The following is a 25,263-nucleotide window of genomic DNA, read 5'->3' on the forward strand; positions in this document are numbered from 1 at the left end:
TTAATATGAATGTAAGATAAATACATCACAAATGTGCAAGCGATGGGGATTTTGAAGATTATTGCGTGACTGGAAAAATCTAAAAACATACACAAGGAGGGATTGGTGTTGTCACAGAGTCGGTCCAGAGGAGGGCGCTATGCCCATGCAAATGAAACTGAACCACTATGAATACAACACACGGCATATTGCGATTAAATTTGTGTACGCAAAATCAAGGACATGGCTGATTTGAAAAGACAATAATTTCTATTATTGAATATATTTTACATTTTTATTGCTTTTTTTCATTTACAATTTAAGTGTGCATACCAGTCTATTCTTGTACTAGACCTATTTATTGTTTTCATTGCTATTATTATTTCAATATAGGGCTAATTGATTAATACCTATAGCTATTATTCTCTTACAAATGATCGAATAATACAAATTGCTATCTAAAAATGTATTTTATTTTTATTTTAGTTTAACTGGTTGCGTATTTAAGCACTATACTCTCCTGCACATCAGAAAAACTACAATTTGAACGTAGTCAAAGTATCTCGACCTAAAACGTTCTAGGTTCCAAAGTCATGCAGAAGGGATGAACTGATGTGCTCAACTCTTCTTGATGGGATCATATCCAGCAGGGCAGTGATCCGAGAGCGCGCTCAGCTGGTGTGAGCGTCCCACTGACCGTCAAACGCTCCAGACGCGTTTCCACAGGACCGGTGCTGCTGCAATTCAGTGCGCACCGGGCATCGCCACACTATTTCAACACTGTTTCAACGGTAAGTTTACTTATCTTTAGCGACATTTGTGTTTACTTCACTGTACAGGTGAACAGACTGTCTGTTTGCGTTGATGCGGAATAAATAGGCTTAAGAGAAGAGCATTACGCGCACCAAAACATTCCCCTTAAAGTCATCATGATATACATGATCTAGAAATGATTGCATATAAATGCAGGATATGAGTATAGAGGTTAATATTGCATAATTAAGTAATATATTAAAAGCACAAAGAGTTTCATTTTTAAAGCCTCGTAGATTTACATTAAGAGCTGAATCAGTAAGAGTTGAATTCAACTTTACATGATAGACATGATTCTGCAGGTAAGGTCAAGTGATTTCGTAGCACAAGTATAGTTACATAGATATGAGATTCCAAATATACCGTTTAATTTAATTCGAAGAGGAAGCGTTCAGGGGGCGATGAGATGAAGAGTTTCAGGAAGTGATTCATTCTACTCGTTGTTTGGATAATCGTGAAAACTGATCGTTTTAACATCATCACTGATTTATGTCGCTGTGTTTTACATAATGTTTATGCCATTGTTGTATACGTTTTATAATTGTTGTCGATGATAGACGTTGTATGGATCTCTTACCGATTTTGTGTACCTGTCAGGAAAGGTAAGAACAGCCAATGAGAGTGTGCGACGTCACATAGGGGTCTACCGTCACGTGTACACTTTCTTTACTCTTTTGATTAATAAATTATGTTTTTTTTTAGCTGTGTTAACCCATTAATTACCGAAATTATTGATATGAACATTGTCTGGTGCAATATATTATTGTATTTTTTACCAAATAAAATTATACTTCAAACATAGGCATAGCATTTTATATATGTTTTATATCATATTTATTGATAGTGTCTGTGTGTTTCAATTTTTTATTATTTTATTATTATTATTATTAATATTATAATTATTTTTAATATTGACTATTATTGTTATTATTAATAATAATAATTTCAGTTTATTTAAATAAAAAAAGGAAAAAAAAGGGCATTTTAAACCCCATGACTACTACAGTCATTGCAAATAGAAGGAAACATTAAAACAATGTGTTCTGTTTGTCGATCTCTTGTTTTAGTGGAGGGCTTCACCTGTTGCTGAGGTGCCCTAGGTGCTGTGGAACCGGTGCTGGTCATGACTGAATGCCAACATTGATCTATATGCTGTGAAGAGACCAACATCTGGTGGATTCTACATTTGGGCCCAACCATGTTCCACTTGATCAAGAAAGATAAAGACAAGGAGAAGGATGGAACAAAAAAGGAGAAGAAAGAGAAACAAGAGCGAATGTCTCAAGCCGAGCTGAAGAGCCTAGAGGAAATGAGCGTGAGGAGAGGTTTCTTTCATCTTCATCGAAGCAGCTCTAAACGGGAGGCGAAAGGGAAACTGGAGATTTCCAGCCCCATTCCCATCAAGGTCGTCCGAAACACAGAGCTCAGCCTGACAGACGCGGACCTCAGGAAACTCTATACTCAGGGTACCATAACACCCATGAGCTCTAGTGATGACATTAAGCTGGACCAAGACGTCCGCCGATCATCCATCAAAGAACAGGCAGTCAAATATGACTCCATGAGGAAGCAGAATTCCCCAGTCGAACAAATCTTGAAGCGGTTTTCTTTCTCACAGAAGAGCAAAGATGAAAGCCCTTCAGGGTCAACTGCACCATCAGCGCAGAACTCCGCCATTCCCTCACCTCAGGTAGTGGTTAAGGTGTTCAATCCCCCGCCTCTATATACACCTCACCGTCCCACCAGCCCTGCAAAGAGCATCCAAGTCCCAGAGATAGTGGACCGAACGTTCCCAGCAGACTTGCGCTTGCCTGTTGTGGCACCTCCGCAAATTCCTGCACCAAGAGAGTTGGAAATTCAGCGCCGCAACACGGGCGATTTCGGTTTTTCCCTTCGCCGTACCACTATGGTGGACCAGCGGCCCGATGGGTCGCTCTACCGAAAGGTGGTCCACTTTGCCGAGCCTGGCGCTAGGAATCAGTACCTGACTCTGGGGCTGGTGCCAGGCGACCGTCTGGTAGAGATCAATGGGAGGAACGTGGAAAGTAAAAGCAGGGATGAGATCGTGGAGATGATCAGGCAGTCTGGAGACACAGTACGTCTGAAGGTGCAGCCCATCGTGGAGTTGAGCGAGCTGAGCCGCTGCTGGTTGAGGAACACCAGAGGCCCGTACCGCGATGTTTACGAGGTGAGATGTGCTATGGTTTTGATATGTTGAATCGCACATCGAAGACTAACTCTTCTAACACAGACTAACACACTGGGCCATGGAGTTGCATGGGTGCACGCTCTTCTTCTTCACATAATGTTCTGTTGTCTCCCCACCATCCACTAGGCCAATAAAACCCAACGAAATGCTGTCAGTATAATCTGATAAATAGTGTTTTTTAGCTAAAAGTGCAGTTTGGATCGTACATGTTTGGCATTTTGACGTTTCTCAGGAAAACTAATGCAGTTTGAGGGTACATACTGTATGTTTCAGCAACATTTCAGATGGAAGATCAGTTACAGCCTTGAGGTATTCTGGGAATTCAGAGCAATATGAGTGTGTCTGTTGACATCTGAAAAGACCGTTGTGCAGAGAGCTGTTGATGATGTCAACAGTTTCAGTGAGACAGCTCAGGGGGGTTAATAACCTGTCTAATGCGTTTTTGTCGCTCACCCATAATGCATCTGTATTTGTGTAGAGTTCCATTGTGAAAGACAGTAGAGTCCCATCTGAGTGGAACAAATGGCAAAAAAGCAGAAAAAATCTATATTGTTATCTAAAATGCTGTTAAATGGAGAAGTTCTGAGTCAGAAAGAGTCTTTTATTTGTTCACTGAATGTTTTGTGATATTTACCCTACTTAACTTTAGAATAGAGCATGGTGCTAGCAATGCCAATGGCATGGGTTCGATTCATATAGGGAATGTATGAACTTATAAAGTGTATACTTTGAATGCATTGTAAGTCGCTCTGGATAAAAGCATCTGTGAAATGCATAAATATAGAATTTGGATGTAGAAATGGATTAGAAACTATTCCTGAAGGTCTAATCATATCTTCTGAGATCTTTGTTTCAATGTTTGCAGCAGAATCAGAGACTTTTTACTTGTCTGCTCTCTTGGCTTTGCTGTATTCCCCAGTTGCTCTCTGACACATTTTCATCTCTGTATCCTGGTACAGCTCAGCAAACGGCCCCGTTTCAGAATGTGGCCTTACAGCACTTTTAGTATATTTTAGTCTTATGATGTAACGCATTGATGGGTCTTTTGATAACAGAGAGGAAAACACTGAAAATGAAGATTTCTGTGATTTTTGTAGTCAGTCTGAAGGTCAGGTGCTCTGGGTGAAAGCAGATGTGATGTCAGCTGTGTTTGTTTCTGTAATCGTGATTCCTCCGATATTTCAAAACGCCAGTTGCCCTTGTCTCAGACAAAAAATGTCACAAGCTCAAAGTCACGTAGGAAGTTAGAGTGGTTACATTTCCCTATTATTATTAGAGGCTTGATATTTATGCATAAATAGTACAAATCTTAAGTTCAGTTGTTAAAAAAAAAACGAGCATATATGTCAATTTTTGTTAAACATTTTTTTCATATTTTAAGGGTTAAAATTCACATTTTTATTCGCAACTGAGATGGAAACTGTCCCTTGCATTATCTTGTACGTTTTTTTAAGTAATTTGAGTTATTTTGACTAATAACGACATTTTCTAGTATTCTAGTATGTTGAATGTTACAGAAGATCTGGAACATATTTTTAAAGAAACATCTTATTTTTCCAATATGTTTCCAATGTGACTGCAAACCATTTTAACAAATTGAGAAAAAATGACGTCCAAACTCTGATATGTTAATTTGATCTGGCTCAGCACGAAACCAGAGCTCAGAAGAGATTAAAGTGCATTGAGTGCTTTATTTGTGATGTGTAGAATAACGTGGGGGAGGTAAAAAAAACAAAAAAAATAGAATACTGTATTTCTGTACTGTAATATTTGTTCTTTTGAACCGTAAGAGGTTTATCCTAGTGCAGCTGAGAGGATCTGGCCTGATCTGACAGAGCAGCTTTTTACACGAACAGCATTTTATCTAATGGAGTGAAAATAGGAAGAAACAGGTGTTTGAAGAGAATGTTTTGGTCAAGCTAATCAAATGAGGTGGCATGGATCACATGAGTCAGCAATCACTCCTGCTGAACCTGTTGTCGTGTTGGTTTGCTTGAGTTTGAATAGGAGTGTGTGTGGAGAGAACTCTTTACATGCCTTCTGCTAATGGATAACCAGTGAAATCTCAGTGTCAAAATCTGAGTGTTATTTTAGAACACCATCAGCATTAAAGTGTCAGACCATTAGAAATGTTTTATAGCCAGCCACGTGTAAAAATGTAAATGAAAAAAAAAAAACCTTGGGAAAACTTTCTAATAACTTTCATTAGAAACATTAACATGATTGCTTTATATTATGTATGTGAAATTATGTATATATTTTATTCTACATAATTAATGTTTAATTTCTCCATGAATTGCTCCCTTATTGATAACTGTGGGTCTACATTCTGTTCTGATATAAACTCAAAAATGTGAGATATAAACTCACAATTCTCAGAAGAAAAGTCAGAATTGTGAGATATAAACTTGCAGTTACAAGAAAAAGGTTATCATTTTTTTGTGGTTGAAACAAAAACTGAATTGTGAGATGCAGTGTCAAAATCTGAGTGTTATTTTAGAACACCATCAGCATTAAAGTATGTCAGACCATTAGAAATGTTTTATAGCCAGCCACGTGTAAAAATGTAAATGAAAAAAAAAAAGCTTGGGAAAACTTTCTAATAACTTTCATTAGAAACATTAACATGATTGCTTTATATTATGTATGTGAAATTATGTATATATTTTATTCTACATAATTAATGTTTAATTTCTCCATGAATTGCTCCCTTATTGATAACTGTGGGTCTACATTCTGTTCTGATATAAACTCAAAAATGTGAGATATAAACTCACAATTCTCAGAAGAAAAGTCAGAATTGTGAGATATAAACTTGCAGTTACAAGAAAAAGGTTATCATTTTTTTGTGGTTGAAACAAAAACTGAATTGTGAGATGCAAACATAAAATTCAAAAACAAAAAGGCAGAATTGTGAGAAAACATTTTATATATTTTATATCAAAGTTTATATCTTGCAATTTTGACTTTTCTCACAATTCTGAGTTTATATCTAGAAATTCTGAATTGTGGGGGAAATTGCTGAGATAAAAAAGCTTTTTTTTTAATCCGTTGGTGGAAACAGGCTTTCATATAAATCCTATAGTTGCCTATATGCATAGACATTTATGCAGTCTAGATGCCTTTTGGGCAAATTTGCCCCAATAATGCCCAAAAACCAGAGCAAATCAATCAAAAGAGATGCTGAGAATCTAGGACATTCTAGTTATGTTGACCAGGTTTTCTCCCAGTTACTTTTACCAAATACCGATAACTCACAATATTAAATTTTACGATAATGATACAAAACGTTTATCCTCATACCGTCCGTCTCAAATGACGATGTTATTGGGATAGGAGAAGTCAAATCAGCCGCTGTAATAAACTGCACCCTTTGTGATAAAGTGGCCAGTGCAGGGGGCAGGAGTCCCACTGGGGTTTTTACTGGCCCACTTTAAGCCGAGCAAAGAAAAAGACATGACACATTTGGGATTGGCCTAGAAGCGGTTATTCTATATAAAGACTGAGATACAGAAATCTAGACTATGCCACTGTGGAGAGCTGCATGGTGAAATTGCATGATGAAAAATATAGTAAAATGTAGACAGTTGCACACTTTTGTTTGTTGTTCAGTGCAAAAAGATTTTCCGCCTGCTTCTAAACACTTGCACTTAAGTTTAACCAGAGGCTAAATGTGTTGTAATAGTCCCGCAGTCATTGTCATTGTCAAACACGCTATGCAAATTAGGATCAGTATAGATCATTTATTCACAAAAGCTTTTTTTTTTTTTTTGCCTGGTGCAACTTGCTTGACCTTTTTGAAAAGGAAAAATACAGCGAGACCTTTGTTCCCATTCACACATTCCCATTTAGCATGAATTGGATGCTAAAATAGTGCAGACAGCATGTGCATGTTATTTTAGTATTATTTATATAGTATTATAGTATTTATTAATCTTTGTTTTATTTATTCAAATTTGAATTAGCTTTTATTTTTTACTTTTGTCATTGTATTTGTTTATTTTATTTATTATTTTTCAGTTTTAGTAATTTTAGGATTTTAACTTATTTCAGTTAGTTTCCAAGGCAACATTTCAAATGTTATTTTAAGCTTTAATTAAAGATTTGATTACAGTAAAGCTTTAATTTAGCCTTCATTTCAATTACCAAAAACAATTTTTAATATCACTGGGCGCAAATGATTCATAGTGAGTTCCCTCCAGAACTGAAATGGAAGGCAGATACTCTTATGTCATGCAGCATGAGTGGCTTTATGCCAGTAGAATGTCGGGTATATGTTCAATCATGGTGTGTCTGTGAATGTGACAGGAAACGCTTGTGATTTGACAGCTTTGATTGTTTGCGCTGATAGTTACCAGACGGACAGGTTTCAGCTGCATTACTGTAGTGAGAAGAACTACACTTAAACACACACCCTCTCCTGTCCTCTTAGCTGAAGGATTGGCCTCTGAATGAATGAATCAACATGCTCTTATATGCTCTTTTGTGTGTGACTGCTGAATCTGTTGGGAAATCTGAACACAAAAATGTTTTTAGGGCTTATTTGACTTGAGAGTTATGAGCATGTTTAGAAAGGTTTTCCTTTGCTCTTTTGAAGTACAAGTGTTCAGTGTACTATGTAGACATTCATTAAAGTTTACAATGCAGTGTTTGCTAACCTGAAACCACCCACACTTGTATATCAACACCTACTCAGTATTTAGCAACTTGGCCTGTCCTGATGAACAACAATGCGAACAATGCTGATACGCAAAGGTTAGCCAGTCATAAGCAGTATGATTGACATGTACAGTACATGTAGTCTTAAAGGGATAGTTCACCCAAAAATGAAAATCCTGTCATTAATAACTCATGTCGTTCCAAACCCGTAAGACCTTCGTTCATCTTTGGAACACAAATTATGATATTTTTGATGAAATCCGAGAGCTTTCTGACCATGCATAGACAGCAACGCAACTACCACATTCAAGGCTCAGAAAGGTAGTAAGGAAATTTGTAAAACAGTCCATGTGACATCAGTGGTTCAACCGTAATTTTACGAAGCTTTGAGAATACATTTTGTGTGCAAAGAAAACAAAAATAATGACTTTATTCAACAATTCTTCTTTTCCGCATCACCGTCCTCCGCCATTAATCTCTTCTATTAAAAACAAAATATCTTACAGACCCCAAACGTTTTGTAGCTGTGAAAATATTTTATTTTCAAATTGTGCATTACCAACAGTCTAGACTTGATCAGTCTAACACTTAATTCGGTGCATGTCTATGTCAGTCAATGTTTGCATTGCTATTCTAAATAACCCCCACTAAGTTTTATGAACACTATTCTGTATTATTTCTTTGGGCTCAATGGCTCTCTTTTTTCATGTGCCCTGTGAGGGTTCAACAGCCTGTGGACGATGAATGTCCTCTGACTGCTCTGAAACAATCTGTCCGTGAATGGCTTCATTAACTAGTATCAGATTAGATTATGTAATGGATTAATTTGGCTGCACATCAGGCACTGAATACAGGAAGTGTCTTTCGTCTGTCATCAGTGTCTGCTGTCCCTCAGTCCTCTCTGTCAAATCTCCCTTTATGTCTCCACTTTATTTACTGGCCGATGACCCAGAAGTCTTTCTTGAGCTGTCAGTGTCGCCCCAGTGATATCATGAGATTGAGAGGACCTTAATATTGACGCTGGTCAGGGAACACAGGGGTCCAGGAAGTGGCTTTAGTCAGGCTGATAAATATCCTGGTTTGGATCGCCGGGTCAGTGTGACGACCAGCTGCGGTTTTTGGGCTGATTTTCGCTGGTATTTGGCAGTGGGACTGTGTGAAGCTGTCCAGTGTTTGAGCTCTAACTGTGAGCATGTTGGCATAGGGATGATCCCAGACAGTTTACCAGTACATTAAATGTGACTGGATTAATGGAAGCAGTTGGTTAGTCATTTACCTGCTGGCCTTTCACACCCTCAGAATATGACATAATGCATAGAATCAAAACAATGACCATATTTACTTTCTTAATGCATTTTGAATGCCGTTCGATGTTGTCATAACGTCTGCAATTTGATTTGGTTGTGTAGCTTTGTTTTTCACAAAGGTGAAGACTGATTTCTTTCAAACTTTAAACTAAGGGTGTGTTCACGCTTGTAGTTTTGTTTTGGTCCATACCAAAAAAGAAAATGATAAATTTGGTCCGTTTGCTTAGCAAACTACAAGTACCAGTACAAGACACAAAACAAAAGATATTAGGATAAGGTCGCAACCTGATTCAACAGCTTTTATGACGTATATTTTGCATTAAAACTTACCGAATATACAAAATAATGCAGTGGAATGGACTAAATGTGCTCGTTGTATGTGTACATATGAAGTTCTGCTGCAAAGAGATGGCAGTTCTGGCACCTGTACTGAACTGTAATGGGGTTTAAATGGAGTTTATTGTAACCAAACCAAACCTGCCAAGTTATTAAGGTTTTTTTGTTGTATAATTTACTTAAAGGGGTCATATGATGCTTTTTTAAAGATCATTTTGTGTATTTGGTGTAACAGAATATGTTGACATGCTTTAATGTTCAAAAAACACATTATTTTTCAAATACTGTACATTATTGTAGGTCCTCTATGCCCCGCCTCTCTCAAACGCTTCGTTTTCTACAAAGCCCCTCCTTTGACAAGCGCAGTCTGCTCTGATTGGCCAGCTGACCCAGTGCATTGTGATTGGCCGAACATCGCAAGCACTCGTCGGAAATGTAACGCCCCTTACCATAATCGCGAGCTTCATCTTTCAAAATAAATGTAAAGACAGAAAGGGGAACAGAGTCGCGTGACAGACACAGTGATGAAGCTGGTATGTGTTTGCAGTACACAAGCCACGGTTAAGACAGCTGACTCCACTGGGATGTGACCCTGTCTCTCTCTCTCTTTCTCTCACACACGCGCGCGCGCGCATGCACACACACACACACACACACGATGCGCAAAACTCCGCATTTGAACAGTCAATAGCAAATACTTAAACTAATAACAAAACATACTTACAGTAGCTGATTCAGAAGCGCCAGATTGTCAAAGCAAAATCAGAATTACCTCCTCTCCTAGGCTCACGAAACGGTCGTCCATAAAATGCATTGCTGTTCTGTTGTAAGTAATCTTAAAGATTCCTAAATGCATCTACTTTCAGAAGGCCAAATAAAGTGCTTTTGCTTTCGCACTGAAACACACAACGTCTCTCTGACATGGCTGCTTCAACACTAACTGCAGTTACTGAAACGAAAACTTGAAATCGCATCATATGACCCCTTTAAGACATCATATGGGCACTTTTTCCATAATGTAAATGTTATGTAAATCACTATGTAGAGAGTAGCAGCAAGACCCGACACGCTGCTGTTATCTATCCGCAGGGTTGTGCCCTCAGGATGTTTCTGAATGAGAGAAAAATCTGTTTTTTTTTTACATATTTGTGCAATACTTTATGAGTTTGTGGAGCAGGTGTTTAAATCAGGCAGTAGTTTTTGCCTGTCCCCACCTTTACTTGTGTTTTCCATGTCTAAAGTACACTAGAAATTTGTTAAGACATATTTTCAATTCCAAATGAATGATACAACATATACTTTATCTTATGGCCTGGTTTCCCCTCACAGATCAAATCCTTCATGTACAGTATAGCTTATATTAAACATGACTAAACAGCACATATGTATTTAAAAGCAGATGAAATTGATAGTTTTCTGCTCCATTACCACTTGGTATTAGCAAACATTGGATTAGCAAGAACAGCTAAGAATAATCAGGCTTTAAAGGAAGGAGGTGCCACATTTCATTACCCTAGCAACATGTAGGCTACTAGGTGGGGCTTAAAAATTCTTTAGACCTCCCACCATGTGACATTGTGTACTTGTTTGGAGACCCACCTAAACGGCACACTTCATCATACTAGTAATGTAAGTTTTGATGTGTGCATGTGTTAGCGCATGTATGCCATTTAGTCCCCCTTCTGTTTATTTCTCCTCTAATCAGTTGCTATAGTTAAAAAAATGAAAGAATGTTTGATAAGGTTCACATCACTTTCGTTTTGTGTCCATTTTATAGCATTGTGAATACTGTGCATTGAATGCAGCTGCTTTCAGTGAAAACAGCCGATAAGACAAGAAAAAAATCACTGATCCATCAAGATTTTTTAGAAAGACCATGAAAGATATGATATAATATGATATGACATGACAGGCCTGGACTGGCCTACAGCCCCACCAGAATATAAGGCCTCATGGTGGGTTTGTATGAGGTAATCGATCATCAATATTATGTGTGTTATGAACTGGTCTGGGTGATATAGCTACAAAATTACTTTTTATAGTATGAAACAATAATATATCTTCATATGTATGTATTTTTGGACTACTATATTTACATAAAACAAATTTTCCACCAACTCTTACCAATCACTACTGCTCACTGCAGCTCTATAATATTCAATTGATAAACTTCACCAGCATGAATTGTTTACTTCTGAGCTGAAGAGTTTTTAGATTTGCACATTTTCTGATGAAAAACATGTCACTAGCACCAAGATATGATGTTGTGGATGGTTGCAAGTATGTGGCTATGTGGTTGCTTAAGTGTTTTGAGGATTTGTGGCACGCTGCTGTGTGGTTGTTGGGTTGTTTTGGGTGCTGCTTACTCGTGCAAGTTAAAAGAGCTCAATGATAACCTGCTGGTCCCTAGATTTGATGGGACAGTGTGGGATGGGTAACATGGCAAAGCTTATAACACTTAGGGTTGGGGGGTTTGTTAAAAAAACTAGCGCTAAGTCAGGCCAACAGAAATGAACTCATGAAGAGATGTGCACAACATCACCCTCTGGTGGATCTGTGAGAAACAGCAGCATTTTGTTTATTCACACGTGTTGTGGCCCCCTTGTGGTGGGATTTGAACATGTTGTCTCTGTTGGCAAAATTTGTGAATTGAGTTTGGCTGGATTTTCTGAAAGAACAGTTAAACTGTTGTAATCCAGTTTGTTGTTGTTGTGTGTGTGTGTATGTGTGGTCAGGGGGTACTAGGGTCTGCATGGTTATTTATATCCTCAGTGTCCTCAAGCAGCTGTTATCCCCCCTCCCGAGCCAGAGCACTCTTGCTTGATGTCCTTGTCATAACGTCCTACCCCACGTTGAGCCCCGCTCAAGACGTCTGCCCATGGATGTCTACCTGACCACCTGCTTAACATAACAAAGGGGATCCGATGTGTCTACTTTGTGTTTGACAGGTACAGGAATCAGTGTTTAAAGCCTGCCGGACAGCCGTTCGTGTGTGTGTGTGTGTTGGTTACTTCACATTGTGGCCTCTTCACATGTGCTCTATTTATAGTGAATGTTCTGGTGTCATGAAAGCTCAGTCCTGTTGCCTTAAATTGCACTTTCACTTTCAGACACGTTGCTTTTGCATTACAAATCTGCTCTTTCAGCATTATTTTTTCAGTTCATGTGAAGCTTGATTTACATTATTTTATCTGTATACTACAGTAAAGTTTGAGTTCCAGCTCTCTCATCTGTCATTATTTACTCACCCTCGTGTCATTCCAAATTACAACTTTATTTTCAGTCTTCAGAAGACTTGGAATATAACACATGAGTCATATGAACCACGTTCCATTGTCATTTTGGAAATCGACAGCCCCGCATGTCATTCACATTCATTCAGGAAAGGAGTGACCAATATAATTTTCAAAAAATTACACATTGAAATTAGAACTGTCATGCTGAAAGCCTAAATAATGCTCCCCGCTTTATGTTTATTCATTTAACAGATTAGATGTTAATCCTTATTTCTTTTCTTGTAGCTATTCATTATACCTGTTCACCGCAGGGTCCTAGTACCCCCAAACTTCAATCGGAAAGACTGCCTGCATTTAACCGATCCTGTATTCTGTCTCTCCGCAAACCAGCCTTCCTTCTCCTCCCCTTTCCTTCCCTCTCTTCTCCTGAACTGTCTGTTTCATCATGGCCTTCTCATCTCGTTTCTCATTTTGGGAGAAAAAGGAAAGTACCGTTTTCTGCTGTTTGTTTATTAATTTACTGTCTGTTCAGGACAGGTGACATAGAACCGGATTTTTCTCCAAATTAAGATAAATGATTGTTTGGTCAATATCATACAGAGCCCTTAAGAGGACACTGTGATGGAAAAACTATGACATGGGAGGAAAAAATATATTTCATTGCTTTTGCATTCGCTTGCCAAGCGTTTGCGTTCTCCCTCAAAAGTGTTGGATTCCACCAAGTAGCTTTGCATTCGCTTGCAAATCTTTTGCATTCTCTTAGTATTACTTTTCTCTGGAAGAACCTCCCTTGTACACATTCTAATTAGTGTTAGTGTATGTATATGAGAGTTTAGCTGTAGAGGTTAATCTTCAGTCTGAAAGATGGATAAACTGTATATTGAGAGAACAGAGAGAGAGCAGGGTCAGATGTCACATCAAGAACAATGTCTCAGGTTAGAGCATCTGATTGCTGGTTTAACTTTCCTGTCTCTATCTGCCTCCCTTCAGGTGAAAGATGAAAATGTCCCGGGTGCAAAAAGCTCGAATGTAAGTGTTTGAGCAGCGTTTGCATTACTGCATGACTCGGATTTCAGATGGGTGTCTGTTCTGAGATCAGAAGAGATTACATCTCCCAGAACTCTGCATTTGTTATTGTGGTTGTGGTTTACTCTAAAACACATCCTGTGTGTTTACTTCACGTATATCATCAGGAGGTGCTAAAGATGGGGTTTGTTCAGAAAATGGTGGTCCTTTTCTTTTAGGACAGCTGTTTGCTTCCAACCTCGTACTTTGTAATTACCGTATGAAAGCAGTTCATCTGTTTAGTCACTTCATCCAGATTAAATTTAGTAGATGAAATTTAATGGAAACAGGGTGAGTAAAAGTAACTTTCTAAACTATAGAGTCCTAAATGCTCAAATGTGAATATTAGCAGGTGTAAAGATAATTTTTGCAGAATAAGGTGAGAGTGACTGTATGTGGATGTTTGTTTAGAACTGTACTGCTGCTGTACTCCAGTGGGTGGGGCTTGTTGACATCACACCCTGCCCTTTTTGTCCTCCAATCACTGCTGTAGTGGGAGGGGCAGCTGGAGGAAGAAAGAGAGGGAAGGAGCATGAGAGGGATGCTGAGCTAAGATTGTGTGTGTCTGAAGCAAATGTGTGAGACGTTTGCAAGTCATCATGGAGGCACAGGGCTGGAGGCCTGTCCAGCTCTCTCAAAGTGCTGCTGTCAATTTCAGTGTCCCAAAGAATGCCGTGCACAGCTGGAAGAGCACCAGTATCATCACCTTCAGGATAGACATGAAGGTCTGTCTCCACATAAGAGCTCATTCCTAGTATCTAGTATAACTAAATATGCAGTTTAATTGGTTATTTTATAGTGTGAAGTGATTGCGAGGTCTTTAAAATACTCCAGGTTCTGAATTGTGTAGTGTGAGAGAGAGACTACCAAAGCCTTTGCGGTTGATCCTGTAGAGTTGTGTTTTAGGGCTGTGAGCCAGTGTTGCACTGCAGTGACCTTAATTACTGGGTTTGTCTGTTAACCTGCCTGACTGTGCTGAGAAAAGAACTGCAAAGTGCCTGGCCATGTGGAAGCAGGAGTCTTTTTCAGATGAACTTTCAGTACTTGCAGCTGGGCTGGAGAGTGTGAAGACCCTCTGATATTCAGAACGGCCACCCATCTGTCATCATTTGGGAAATTCAGGAAACTCTGGAAGGTTGTTGCTTGTGGAATTATATCGAAGCTATTGTGAACTGCATAATAGTGCTATTTTTTAAGTTACAAGGGATGTGAACTTTTACCTTTAGTTCTTGCTGCTAGTGTGTAATTTCATAGGTTTTTTTCTTTCTTTTGTGGTGACCTGCACATGTGCGTTCTGGGTTGTGTGAACAGTCGGACAGTGAGAACAGTATGAGTCAGTCTCAGACAGCAGTAAGTGGCTCAACCGAGCGACGTTGGGGTGAACCATCAACAGCGGTGAATCCAGAGCAGCCACTGACTGTAGACCAGAGAAGCAGCGACTCCATGAACGGACGACATGGCAGCTTTGAGTCTGACACATTGACGAGGAGAGGACTGAACCTGGCACACAAAGCAGGGTCAGAGGAAACGCCTTTGACAGCCACTTCAGTCCCCAAAACAAGCCGTCCACTGCAAGCTGGCAGCTCTGTGGATGGAGATGCCCTCTCTGCTGGGTTGAGCAGCCTAATGGGCCGTGCAAGGACTAAAGAGCATCGCTCTCGCTTGAGAGCTGCCGAACGAAAAGAACCTCAAGACGAAAGCAAAGAAAGGATTGGTGAATGCGAGAACCCCTCAGAAGAACCCCAACCATCCACCCCTGCAATCAGTCCACCTCCTAGACTTGACCCTCTTGCCCCTCCTGTTGGCTTTTTACCTTCTAAGCCAAATCCTCTTACCCCTCCTGCTGGATTCCTTCCAGTCGCCAAGCCTGATCCATTGGCTCCACCTGCTGGTTTCATTCCAGCTCCTAAATCAAATCCTTCTACTCAACCTACACCTAAACCTGATCCTCTGGCACCACTGGCGGGATTCATACCAGCTCCTAAACCAAACCCTTCCACTCAACTTATGCCCAAACCTGATCCTCTGGCACCGCCGGTGGGATTCGTTCCCACCCCAAAGCGAGACCCTTTTGCCCCGGTGGCAGGATTTATCCCCAAGCCTAAAGTTGACCCATTAGCACCACCTGCAGGCTTTATTCCTGTACCACGGTCTATTGCTGTACGAAAGCCAGAGGTACATACTGCATGTGTTTCTGAATGCTTTAGTAATGCATGCTTGCTCAGCAGGCCAATGTTGTGAAACTCTGCAAGGCTCACTGCAGAACTAATATCTTGCCATAACTCATGTCAAATTATTTTTCTCACCCTTGCATAAAGACTTTGACTGCTGTCTCACTTTAACCGTCTGAAGTAGATTGAAGCAGTAACTTAAGCAGCTGATGCTTGCAAAATGCCTGCAAGAATTCAGCATGCTGGAAGTGACTTTTTTGATTCTTGAGATCATTTTCTAAAGCGCGCCATGTCTGTTGACCCTTCAAATGGCTTTAAGTTGAGGTAAAAATTATTGTTGGCTGCAGCCGTGACCACATATCAGACTATTATTGCATTAGTGCTGACCATGGCAGTTGCAGACTTCTTGAATACTTGTAATGTGGTGGCTCCTATCTCACTAGTTTTTGGCATGATTGTAGACCATATGCTTGCGTTGTACTGACAAGTGCTGTGTCTGTGAAGGTGAAGGAGGTGTTAAAACCTTCTGCGGCTCCTGCTGGAAAACTTCCATCCCAGATTTCCACTATTGCCAACCAACAGGTGTGTCCCACCACTGCCAAGATGTTTGTGTAAGACAATGGTGTTCAGCTGTGAGAGTTGTGTGTTGCCTGAAAGTAGATATGTGGTTAGTTAAATGTATTCTGCATCATTGGTGTTTATGTCTCACTGCTTATTTCCAGATTTGATCGGTGTTAACAATTGTTAGCAGTTATACTATTGTGTCAGGCTTGGTCTTGCATTGGTTTCAATGTTAGCATCAGGTGGTTTGATAATAATCACACTGCTGATCCTGGTCAGGACCACTTAGACTCTTCACTGATCCTTTTTGATTCCATCTATAGGGATCTCCAGTGATGCCTACCCAAGGGAATCAGGTGCAGAAACACCTCCCTTAACCTCTCCCATTTCGTTCTTTCTTTCTTTCTTTCACAATTCTCATATGAAGTGTTTTATTCTCCTGTTAATTTCTGTTAAGTCCTGTATGGATTTGTGTATTTATGACTTTTTGACTCCTGCTCTCTTGCTTTTCCCGGCCCTTTGCAGGCCAAGGCAGCTGAAGATCCTGTGGCTATCCTGCAGGCTGCACATGAAGCTGCCAGTCTGTCTAAGGTCTGGCTACTGCATTGCCTGTGTGTAATTTTGCTTATGGGTAAAGCTTAGTAGAGTCTCGTTGTGCATTGAAGGAATCTTATCACCTCAGAGCTCCTGTTTGAACCAAAGCACATTTCCCATTCAAATTCTACTTTGGTTAGTTAGTGTATAGACTTCAACCTGATATGGATTGCTCTGCGGTCTTTGTTTGTAGCACCCACTTCTAAAGTCACACCTATCTGTCTCTGTCACAATTAATCTTAAACACAATGAAAATCTGAACTGAATCACAATCAGTCCGTGGACTGGAAACCTGTAGTGTTTTTCATGTTCTGTGATGACAATCTCTCTCACTTCCTGCTGCAGGTGAAGACGGAGGAGCAGCTTGCTGCAGAGAAGGCCTGGTATAACACTGAGAAAGTCTGGCTTGTCCATAAAGATGGCTTCTCTTTGGGTTAGTGAAGTCATAGTTCATCACTTCTGTTATGATCCGAATACTCATGTCCAGTTTAAGTAAATAAATATAAATTTTGTTTGTATAGCCACACAGCTCAAGGCAGAGATGGGTTCTCTCCCAGAGGGGAAAGTGAAGATCAGACTGGAGCATGATGGGACAGTACTGGAAGTGGACGAGGATGATGTGGAAAAGGTGGGCGGAGTCATTGTCACAAACATGTGACATTACTCATGCAAAAGCCAAGAAACCTGTTTAATTACTCTCATCTGTCTGTCTGTCAGGCAAATCCTCTATCATATGATCGAGTGGAGGATCTCTCCTCTCTTCTGTACCTCAACGAGTCCAGCATGCTTCACACCCTTCGTCAGCGCTATGGTGGAAACCTCATTCACACCTACGCTGGGCCAAATCTTCTGGTGATCAATCCTCTCAGCACACCTGCCTTGTACTCAGAGAAGGTACAAACTTCACACAAAGTCTTAAAATTACCTCAAAGTTATGGCAGAGAGAGATGGAGTGACATAGTCTGTTTATATCAGGTGATGCAGATGTTTAAGGGCTGCCGGAGGGAGGAAACAGCTCCTCACATTTTCGCTGTTGCTCAGTCGGCATATCATCAGCTGCTGACCACACGTCAGGATCAGACCATCGTGCTGCTGGGCAAGAGTGGCAGCGGAAAGACCACTAACTGCCAGCACCTGCTACAGTACCTGGTCACCATCGCAGCCGGCAGTGGAAAGGTGTACTCAGGTGAGGAAGACGAGGAGGACCCAATATAGACCCACTCTCCTTTTCAGTTTTCCTAGAGTTCATTTTCACTTTATTTTTAATTTTAATATTTTTTTTATATGTTATTGTATTTTTTAAAATAAATTCTGTTATTTTTATATAACGTTATGAACTGTCTTCTCCCCACAGCTGAGAAATGGCAGGCGGTCTACACGGTTCTGGAGGCTTTCGGGAACTGCAGTACAGCTATGAATGTGAACGCCAGTCGCTTCTCACACATAGTCTCTCTTGACTTCGACCAGGCAGGACAGGTGGCCTCTGCCTCTGTTCAGGTAGGGTACAGCGAGGGCAATTACTCATAATTTCTAAAGACATTGGGGGACTTATCTCTGATTTGCTTTATGTCTTGCATACAGACCATGTTGCTGGAGAAGTTCAGAGTGATCAGACGACCAGAAGCAGAATCAAGCTTCAATGTGTTTTACTATCTGATGGCTGGAGCAGATGCAGCTCTAAAGTAAATGAGAGACTATTACGCTGTAAAAAAAAATCTATATCTACCTCAATTTAAAAACTTGTTCAGTTGAAGTTCAGTTGAATTAAAAAAAAATAGTTTAATCTTGCATCATTGTTGACCTGACTTACAGGTCATATAAATTTTACAGTGTATTAACCTAAAAAGCATGCAAACTAAATGCATTTGTCTTGCATAAATCTATCCAGCCACCTTTGACATGCCATTTTGTAATATTCTGGCAAATATGTGACCCTGGACCACAAAACCAGTCTTAAGTGTAAATTTTTTCGAAATTGAGATTTATCTGAAAGCTGAATAAGCAAGCTTTCCATTGATGTGTGGTTTGTTAGGATAGGACAATATTTGGCTGAGAAACAACTGTTTGAAAATCTGGAATCTGAGGGTGCAAAAAAATCAAAATATTGATAAAATTGCCTTTAAAGTTGTCCGAATGAAGTTCTTAGCAATGCATATTACTAATCAAAAATGAAGTTTTGATATATTTACGGTAGGAAATTTGCAAAATATCTTCATGGAACATGATCTTTACTTAATATCCTAATGATTTTTGGCATAAAATAAAAATCGATAATTTTGACCCATACAATGTATTTTTGGCTATTGCTACAAATATACCCCAGCGACTTAAGACTTGGTTTTGTGCTTCAGGGTCACATATATTATATATGTATATGTTTAAATAGCAAATATAGTATGCAGATTGAGGTCAAAGCAGGAAACATGTACAGATTAAAGTTGACCAGCTAATAGAATATTATGCCTTTCAGGACTGAACTTCATTTTAATCACTTTGCTGAGAACAGCGCATTCGGGCTCCTCCCTCACTCAAAGGTAAGAAAAGCCACATGTACCATCATTAGACACACATTTAATCTTGTTTTATCTGAAAACAGTGTATCATATGTCAAATGCTCTGTAGCCTGAGGACAAGCAGAAAGCCGCTCAGCAGTTCACTAAGCTACAGGCTGCCATGAAGGTCCTGGGCATCTCTGCTGAAGAACAGAAAACCGTGTGGCTGATCTTAGGGGCCGTATACCACCTCGGTGCCGCTGGGGCCACCAAAGGTAAAGCTACCGGCTCCTCAAGTGTCTAAACCAACACTAAATGTGTGACACAGTAATATACAGCATACAGCATATCTGACTGCACAGAGTGTATTTTAAAATCTGTCCACTAAGAGTCACTAGAGTCTTTCCAGTCATGTTACTGAGAAAATGTTTAGACTTTATGTGCTGTTTAAGCTTTAGTGTGTGTGTTTGATGTCTAAAAACATTTGTCAGTTATCTTCAGTATTGAACGGGATTGTCCATTCAAATATTCAGTCATCATTTACTCACCCTCATGTCATTCCAAACCTGTATGCATTTCTTTTTTCAGCAAAAACCAACATTTTGAAGAATGCGGGTAACCAAACAGTTTCAGTTCCCATTGATCCCTTTGTATTTTTTTTTGTCCATACAATGGAAACCAAAACTGTTTGGTTACCAACATTCTTCAAAATATCTTCTTTTAAGTTCCATTAAAGAAAGAAAGTCATATAGGTTCAGAACAACGTGAGTGAAAGTAAATGATGACAGAATTTTAATTTTGGGGTGGACTATCCCCCTAATCATGTTTCTTTGTGTATAACAGTTGTTGTTTGTGTTTTAACCATTGTAATCATGTCTTTTTATTGCATATTGATGTTGCATGCTGTCCCCATCATAACACAGAAACAGATGCAGGTAAATGCAGGTCCCTATCTTTCTGTTTTAGACTGAAGGCAGGTGGTTTTATTATTATTTTTTTTTATTTAAACAGAACCGTGTGTTCATCTTTCATCTGCCTTTGTGCTTGTTTCCACTCTGATGTCGAACGCCAGAATGAAAATGTTCGTTCTCTTTGATCATCAATCCGGGAGATGAAAGTTTCTCCTTGTTCTCTGGACACTTGACTACCTATTGTAGTTCACCATAATGTGACAGATGTTTTGTGGTAACACTGCTTTACTTTTGTGAATGTGGCTTTCTGACCCCTCAGCAGGCCGAAAGCAGTTTGCCAGGCACGAGTGGGCACAAAAAGCAGCGTATCTCCTGGGCTGCACACTGGAAGAGCTGTCATCCGGCATCTTTAAAACGCAGGGCAAGGGCACACTTCCCCGCTCCTCAAGTGTCCGACAGAGTACGGATGATACGGATAGCTCAGGTAATGTTTGTTTCGTAACATTCTTAAAAATGCAATAAATGCTTCTCTGTTTTGTGTCTTAAAAAGTGTTTTTGTGTGCGTTTCAGTGTCTAAAGCAACAGCAGCTGAGTGTTTGGAGTTCATGGCGTCTGGTTTATACTCTGAGCTTTTCACACTCATTATCTCTCTCATTAACAGGTAATTGGTAACCGGTGATTACCTAGAGCAACATGATTTATTGAATAAGAGATGCATTCTGATATCTTCTGTAGTGGTCGACCGATATTGGTTTTTTGACAGCCGATGCCGATATCTTGGAAAGCAGGGTGGCAGATGGCCGATATAAAGCCGATATAATTGTATTTATTTTAATTAATATTTAAGAAATTTGAAATCATTTGAAAATGGATTCAAAAATTCATTTATAAAATAAACATACTTATACTTTAGATGACAAAGTATTTTCCACAAATAAATAAATATTTAATAAAAATATAATTAAAAAGGAAGTAAACTGTAACCAACAGAGCACTCAGTATTCTGGGAAGTTTGTGTGCATTGGGAATCATATTTTTTCAAATAAAGACAAGGTAACACTCATTTTACATACAGCACACAGTGAAATTGACATGAATATGACAGTGCAAATGCATAAAGCGCAGCATAATTTGAAATCACAAATGTAATGTTTAAAGCATTCAATTTGCATGGATCGAAAGTCACGCAGAGAACACGGGATCATGCAGGTCACATGCACACTTCACAAGATCTCACAACTGGATTCGACTAAGTTTGCAAGGTTTGTGAAATTAAATGTTCATTAGACATTCAAAGATTTGTTTAAATGATGTAAATGCGAATTTGCTGAATGCTGACGGCAAACGAGAAAGTATTATAATGTTTGCCTTTCTATTACTAATAATATAAAAGCAATCGTTATAATACTTTTTGTATAAATTTTAATTCCTTTGTTTAACCGTTCTATCTGATTATTAGACAGACTTCTATCCGTATTAGACAGAACTATTAACGACGACAGCGAACAAGGAGAATGTGAGCACTGTGTGCTCAGGCGCTGCCGTTCTCAGCGCCGTCAAAATAAAAGTCCAGCCCTGAACGCATCGGTCAAACAGAAAAACTTATCGGCCGATATTTGAAAAATGCCAAATATCGGCCGATATATCGGCCTTGGCGATATATCGGTCGACCACTAATCTTCTTCTACTTTCAGAGCGCTGAAGTCCAGTCAGCATTCTCTCTGTTCTCTGCTGATTGTGGACACACCAGGGTTCCAGAACCCTCGTCAGGTGAAGAACCAGCGCGGCGCCACGTTTGAGGAGCTCTGCCATAATTACGCTCAGGAACGTCTGCAGACCCTGTTCCAGGAGCGAACATTCGTACGGGAACTGGAGCGTTACAAAGAGGTGCACAAAACACCCATAACCAATACCCAAACATCTACAGCTTGTTCTCACAATTCTTATTAAAACACTAAATTATATAGCTGTTTAAGATTACCACTACTTAATTTCATTTTAACTTTTTTATTGTATTTATTAGCAACTTGCCATTACTGGATGGGACAGTGGAGCAGTGCACTACTGCGCTGAAATTTTACTACAACTAATTATAAAAAGAATGCAATAAAATGTATTGCAGAGGTTGAGAATGGCTCTTTCAAAACTTGAACTACTTTTCACACAGAATCTTGAAAAACAAAGTTCATGGCACAACATGGTGCTAAAAATGATCAAGGACGTCTGTGACACCATACTTAGACAGATAGTTAATTTGTTACTCAATAATTATATTATGAATATTAAATGTAAGTCTCTTTTTCTCACCAAGGCTATACAGTGGGTACGGAAAGTATTCAGACCCCCTTAAATTTTTCACTCTTTGTTATATTGCAGCCATTTGCTAAAATCATTTGTTCATTTTTTTTCCTCATTAATGTACACACAGCACCCCATATTGACTCATGGCTGTATTAGATCAAAAGGGTGCTTCTACTAAATACTGAGCAAAGGGTCTGAATACTTAGGACCATGTGATATTTCAGTTTTTCTTTTTTAATAAATCTGCAAAAATGTCAACGATTCTGTGTTTTTCTGTCAATATGGGGTGCTGTGTGTACATTAATGAGGAAAAAAAATTAACTTAAATGATTTTAGCAAATGGCTGCAATATAACAAAGAGTGAAAAATTTAACTTTCCGTACCCACTGTATGTATTTGATCGCTAAAAACTTTTAAAAAACATTTTCAGCATCGTTACTCCAATCTTCTGTCACACGATCCTTCAGAAATCATCTAAAATGCTGATTTGCTGCTCAAGAAACATTTTTTTATTATTATCAATCAACAGTTGTGCTGCTTAATATTTTTATAGAAACTTTTTTAGGATTTTTGATGAATAAAAAATCCCTCACAGTTAGCATCTTTGCAAATTATTCATTATTTATTAATTAATAACTGCATCTGTCTTTCCATAGGAAAACATTGGGATCACATTGGATGACCTGGAGCCCAGCCCTTCTCGTTCAGTAGCTGTGGTTGATCAGTCCTCCAGTCAGACCCTGGTGAGACGCACTTCCTAAACAAGTCAAAACTGCTGATGTTTAAAGTTGTGTGTCTGTGTGATTATTTTAATAAGAGCTCTGTGGATAATTACTTAATTTTATTTCCATCTAAGCATTTGTATTTATTACAAAAGACTTCACTTTTAAAGGCTGAAACTGGAAATGACAATGTCAATGTAGGGCACATTTAATCCTATATTAGTAGTAATTAGTTGGCCGGTCATAGTTATATATGCTGCAGTCTTTTTAAAACATGTTTATAAGTATCAGAACAAAAGAGAGAGATTGGTGTGTGTAGAAAAGAAACTTCGATGACTATTTCTATGACAGTGGATATTAATGTCTGTGTTTCAGGTACGTACTCTGTCCCGGACAGATGAGGCCAGAGGTCTGTTCTGGCTGATGGAGGAGGAGGTTTTGCAGCCGGGAGGGTCAGAGGAAACACTCCTGCAGCGACTCTTAAGTTACTATGGCCCTGCAGAGGGAGAGAGTACAGGTCACACACATATACGTGCACAAACTCACACACTTACATTCTGCCCTAGACAGATTTATGCATTGTTTTTCTGCAGGTCACACAGTGGTGCTAAAAAGTGAAAACACACATCACTTCCTGCTCGGCCACAGTCACGGGACAGATTGGGTGGAATATGACACACACGGATGGCTGAACCTAGCCAGGTTAAATCCCACCCCCCAGAACGCAGCCAATCTGCTGCAGAACTCCCAGAAGTAAGAACTAGCCAAAACCATTTGCACTTGTCACTTCAGTAAATCAGTCAAAAAACATAGTTTAAGAAGAATGACAAAATAAACTGACAGTTAGGACACCAGATTAGGGATGTGCCACCATAAACTGATGTCATAAAAAAAATTTTTACATCTGAAACTAAAACTGCCAGTGGGCGGCTGCAATTCACTTCCTTAATGAGTCATTCAAATGATTCTTTGAAACGCCAGATTCATTCAGTCATTGAATCATTCATTAAACTGTTTTGTTCAAAATGCAGATTTATTCTGTAATAAAGCACCACTATGTGTTGCTCAGATACACATTTTTCTTGACTAAATAAAGCAAAAATAAAATAAATTAAAATATTGTGTGTAAAATCTAACTCAAAATGTTAACTCGATGATTAACATTTTGTAATTGTGCTATTATTCATGAAAACAGCAGTTTTTATTGCGAGTAACATACACGAGGACAGCTTGTACATAGTTAAAACAATAAACATGTTATTATCGTAGAATATATATATTGCACACCCCTACATCAGACTCAAGTTTTCACTGGATGATCCTAACAGGAAGAGCATCAGCGGGATGTTTGTGGGCCGCTCCAGCAGTGTTGCGGTTTTGACCGGCTCCATCGCCGGACTGGAGGGTGTCTCTCAGCTCGCCATGCGTCGGGCCACCAGCATGAGGAAGACCTTCACCACAGGCATGGCAGCCGTCAAAAAGAAGTCTCTCTGTCTTCAGATTAAACTCCAAGTGGTGGGTTTTAAGAGGGTCCTACACCGAATACTCGTTGTTGAAAATCTTTCTTTCATGGAATTGTTCAAATTCCCTATTAGTTCCAAGAAATGGCTTAAAATACACATGATGTATTTCTCTTTTGAGTGCAGGATGCACTGTTGGACACCGTGCGCAGATCCAGGGTTCACTTTGTCCACTGTCTATTACCCCGAGCGGAGGTTCTGAGGGCAACAGGGTCCCCAGAGGAGAGCTGTGACCCTGGACTCATGCAGACAGATGTGGCTTTGCTCAGGGCCCAGATCCGTGGCTTCATGCTGCTGGACAGCTTGAGGATTTACAGACAAGGTGAGAAGAGAGACTGATCAAATCCAATCAAATAGATAAAATCAAGTCCTCTTCGTTATTTCCTG

The 25,263-nt window shown here is 39.4% G+C and overlaps 1 protein-coding gene across 4 annotated transcripts in view; it reads left to right on the forward strand.

Annotated features, from left to right (window-relative positions):
• Nucleotides 1-629: 629 nt before the first annotated feature.
• LOC107653743 (unconventional myosin-XVIIIa-like) overlaps nt 630-25,263 on the forward strand; it is a 42,649-nt gene continuing 18,015 nt past the window's right edge. For 2 of the 4 annotated variants that reach the window (XM_016440553.1, XM_016440554.1), the window contains exons 1-19: nt 630-770; nt 1,860-2,980; nt 17,276-17,363; nt 17,452-17,558; nt 17,648-17,824; nt 17,906-18,116; nt 18,285-18,427; nt 18,512-18,612; nt 19,401-19,464; nt 19,553-19,697; nt 20,346-20,357; nt 20,653-20,817; nt 20,904-20,994; nt 22,028-22,220; nt 23,291-23,377; nt 23,732-23,873; nt 23,950-24,109; nt 24,685-24,871; nt 25,003-25,198. In XM_016440553.1, the coding sequence (XP_016296039.1) occupies nt 1,991-2,980; nt 17,276-17,363; nt 17,452-17,558; nt 17,648-17,824; nt 17,906-18,116; nt 18,285-18,427; nt 18,512-18,612; nt 19,401-19,464; nt 19,553-19,697; nt 20,346-20,357; nt 20,653-20,817; nt 20,904-20,994; nt 22,028-22,220; nt 23,291-23,377; nt 23,732-23,873; nt 23,950-24,109; nt 24,685-24,871; nt 25,003-25,198 (3,259 nt within the window). In that variant the 5' untranslated portion in view covers nt 630-770; nt 1,860-1,990. Of the gene's footprint in view, nt 771-1,859; nt 2,981-12,828; nt 13,024-13,529; nt 13,569-14,915; nt 15,780-16,279; nt 16,358-16,659; nt 16,693-16,861; nt 16,928-17,275; nt 17,364-17,451; nt 17,559-17,647; nt 17,825-17,905; nt 18,117-18,284; nt 18,428-18,511; nt 18,613-19,400; nt 19,465-19,552; nt 19,698-20,345; nt 20,358-20,652; nt 20,818-20,903; nt 20,995-22,027; nt 22,221-23,290; nt 23,378-23,731; nt 23,874-23,949; nt 24,110-24,684; nt 24,872-25,002; nt 25,199-25,263 lie in introns of those variants that run through there. The other 2 variants (XM_016440551.1, XM_016440552.1) reach the window with 2 other exon arrangements.

Source organism: Sinocyclocheilus anshuiensis, unplaced genomic scaffold (assembly GCF_001515605.1).
Source record: "Sinocyclocheilus anshuiensis isolate Anshui unplaced genomic scaffold, SAMN03320099.WGS_v1.1 scaffold315, whole genome shotgun sequence".
Taxonomy (NCBI): Eukaryota; Metazoa; Chordata; class Actinopteri; order Cypriniformes; family Cyprinidae; genus Sinocyclocheilus; species Sinocyclocheilus anshuiensis.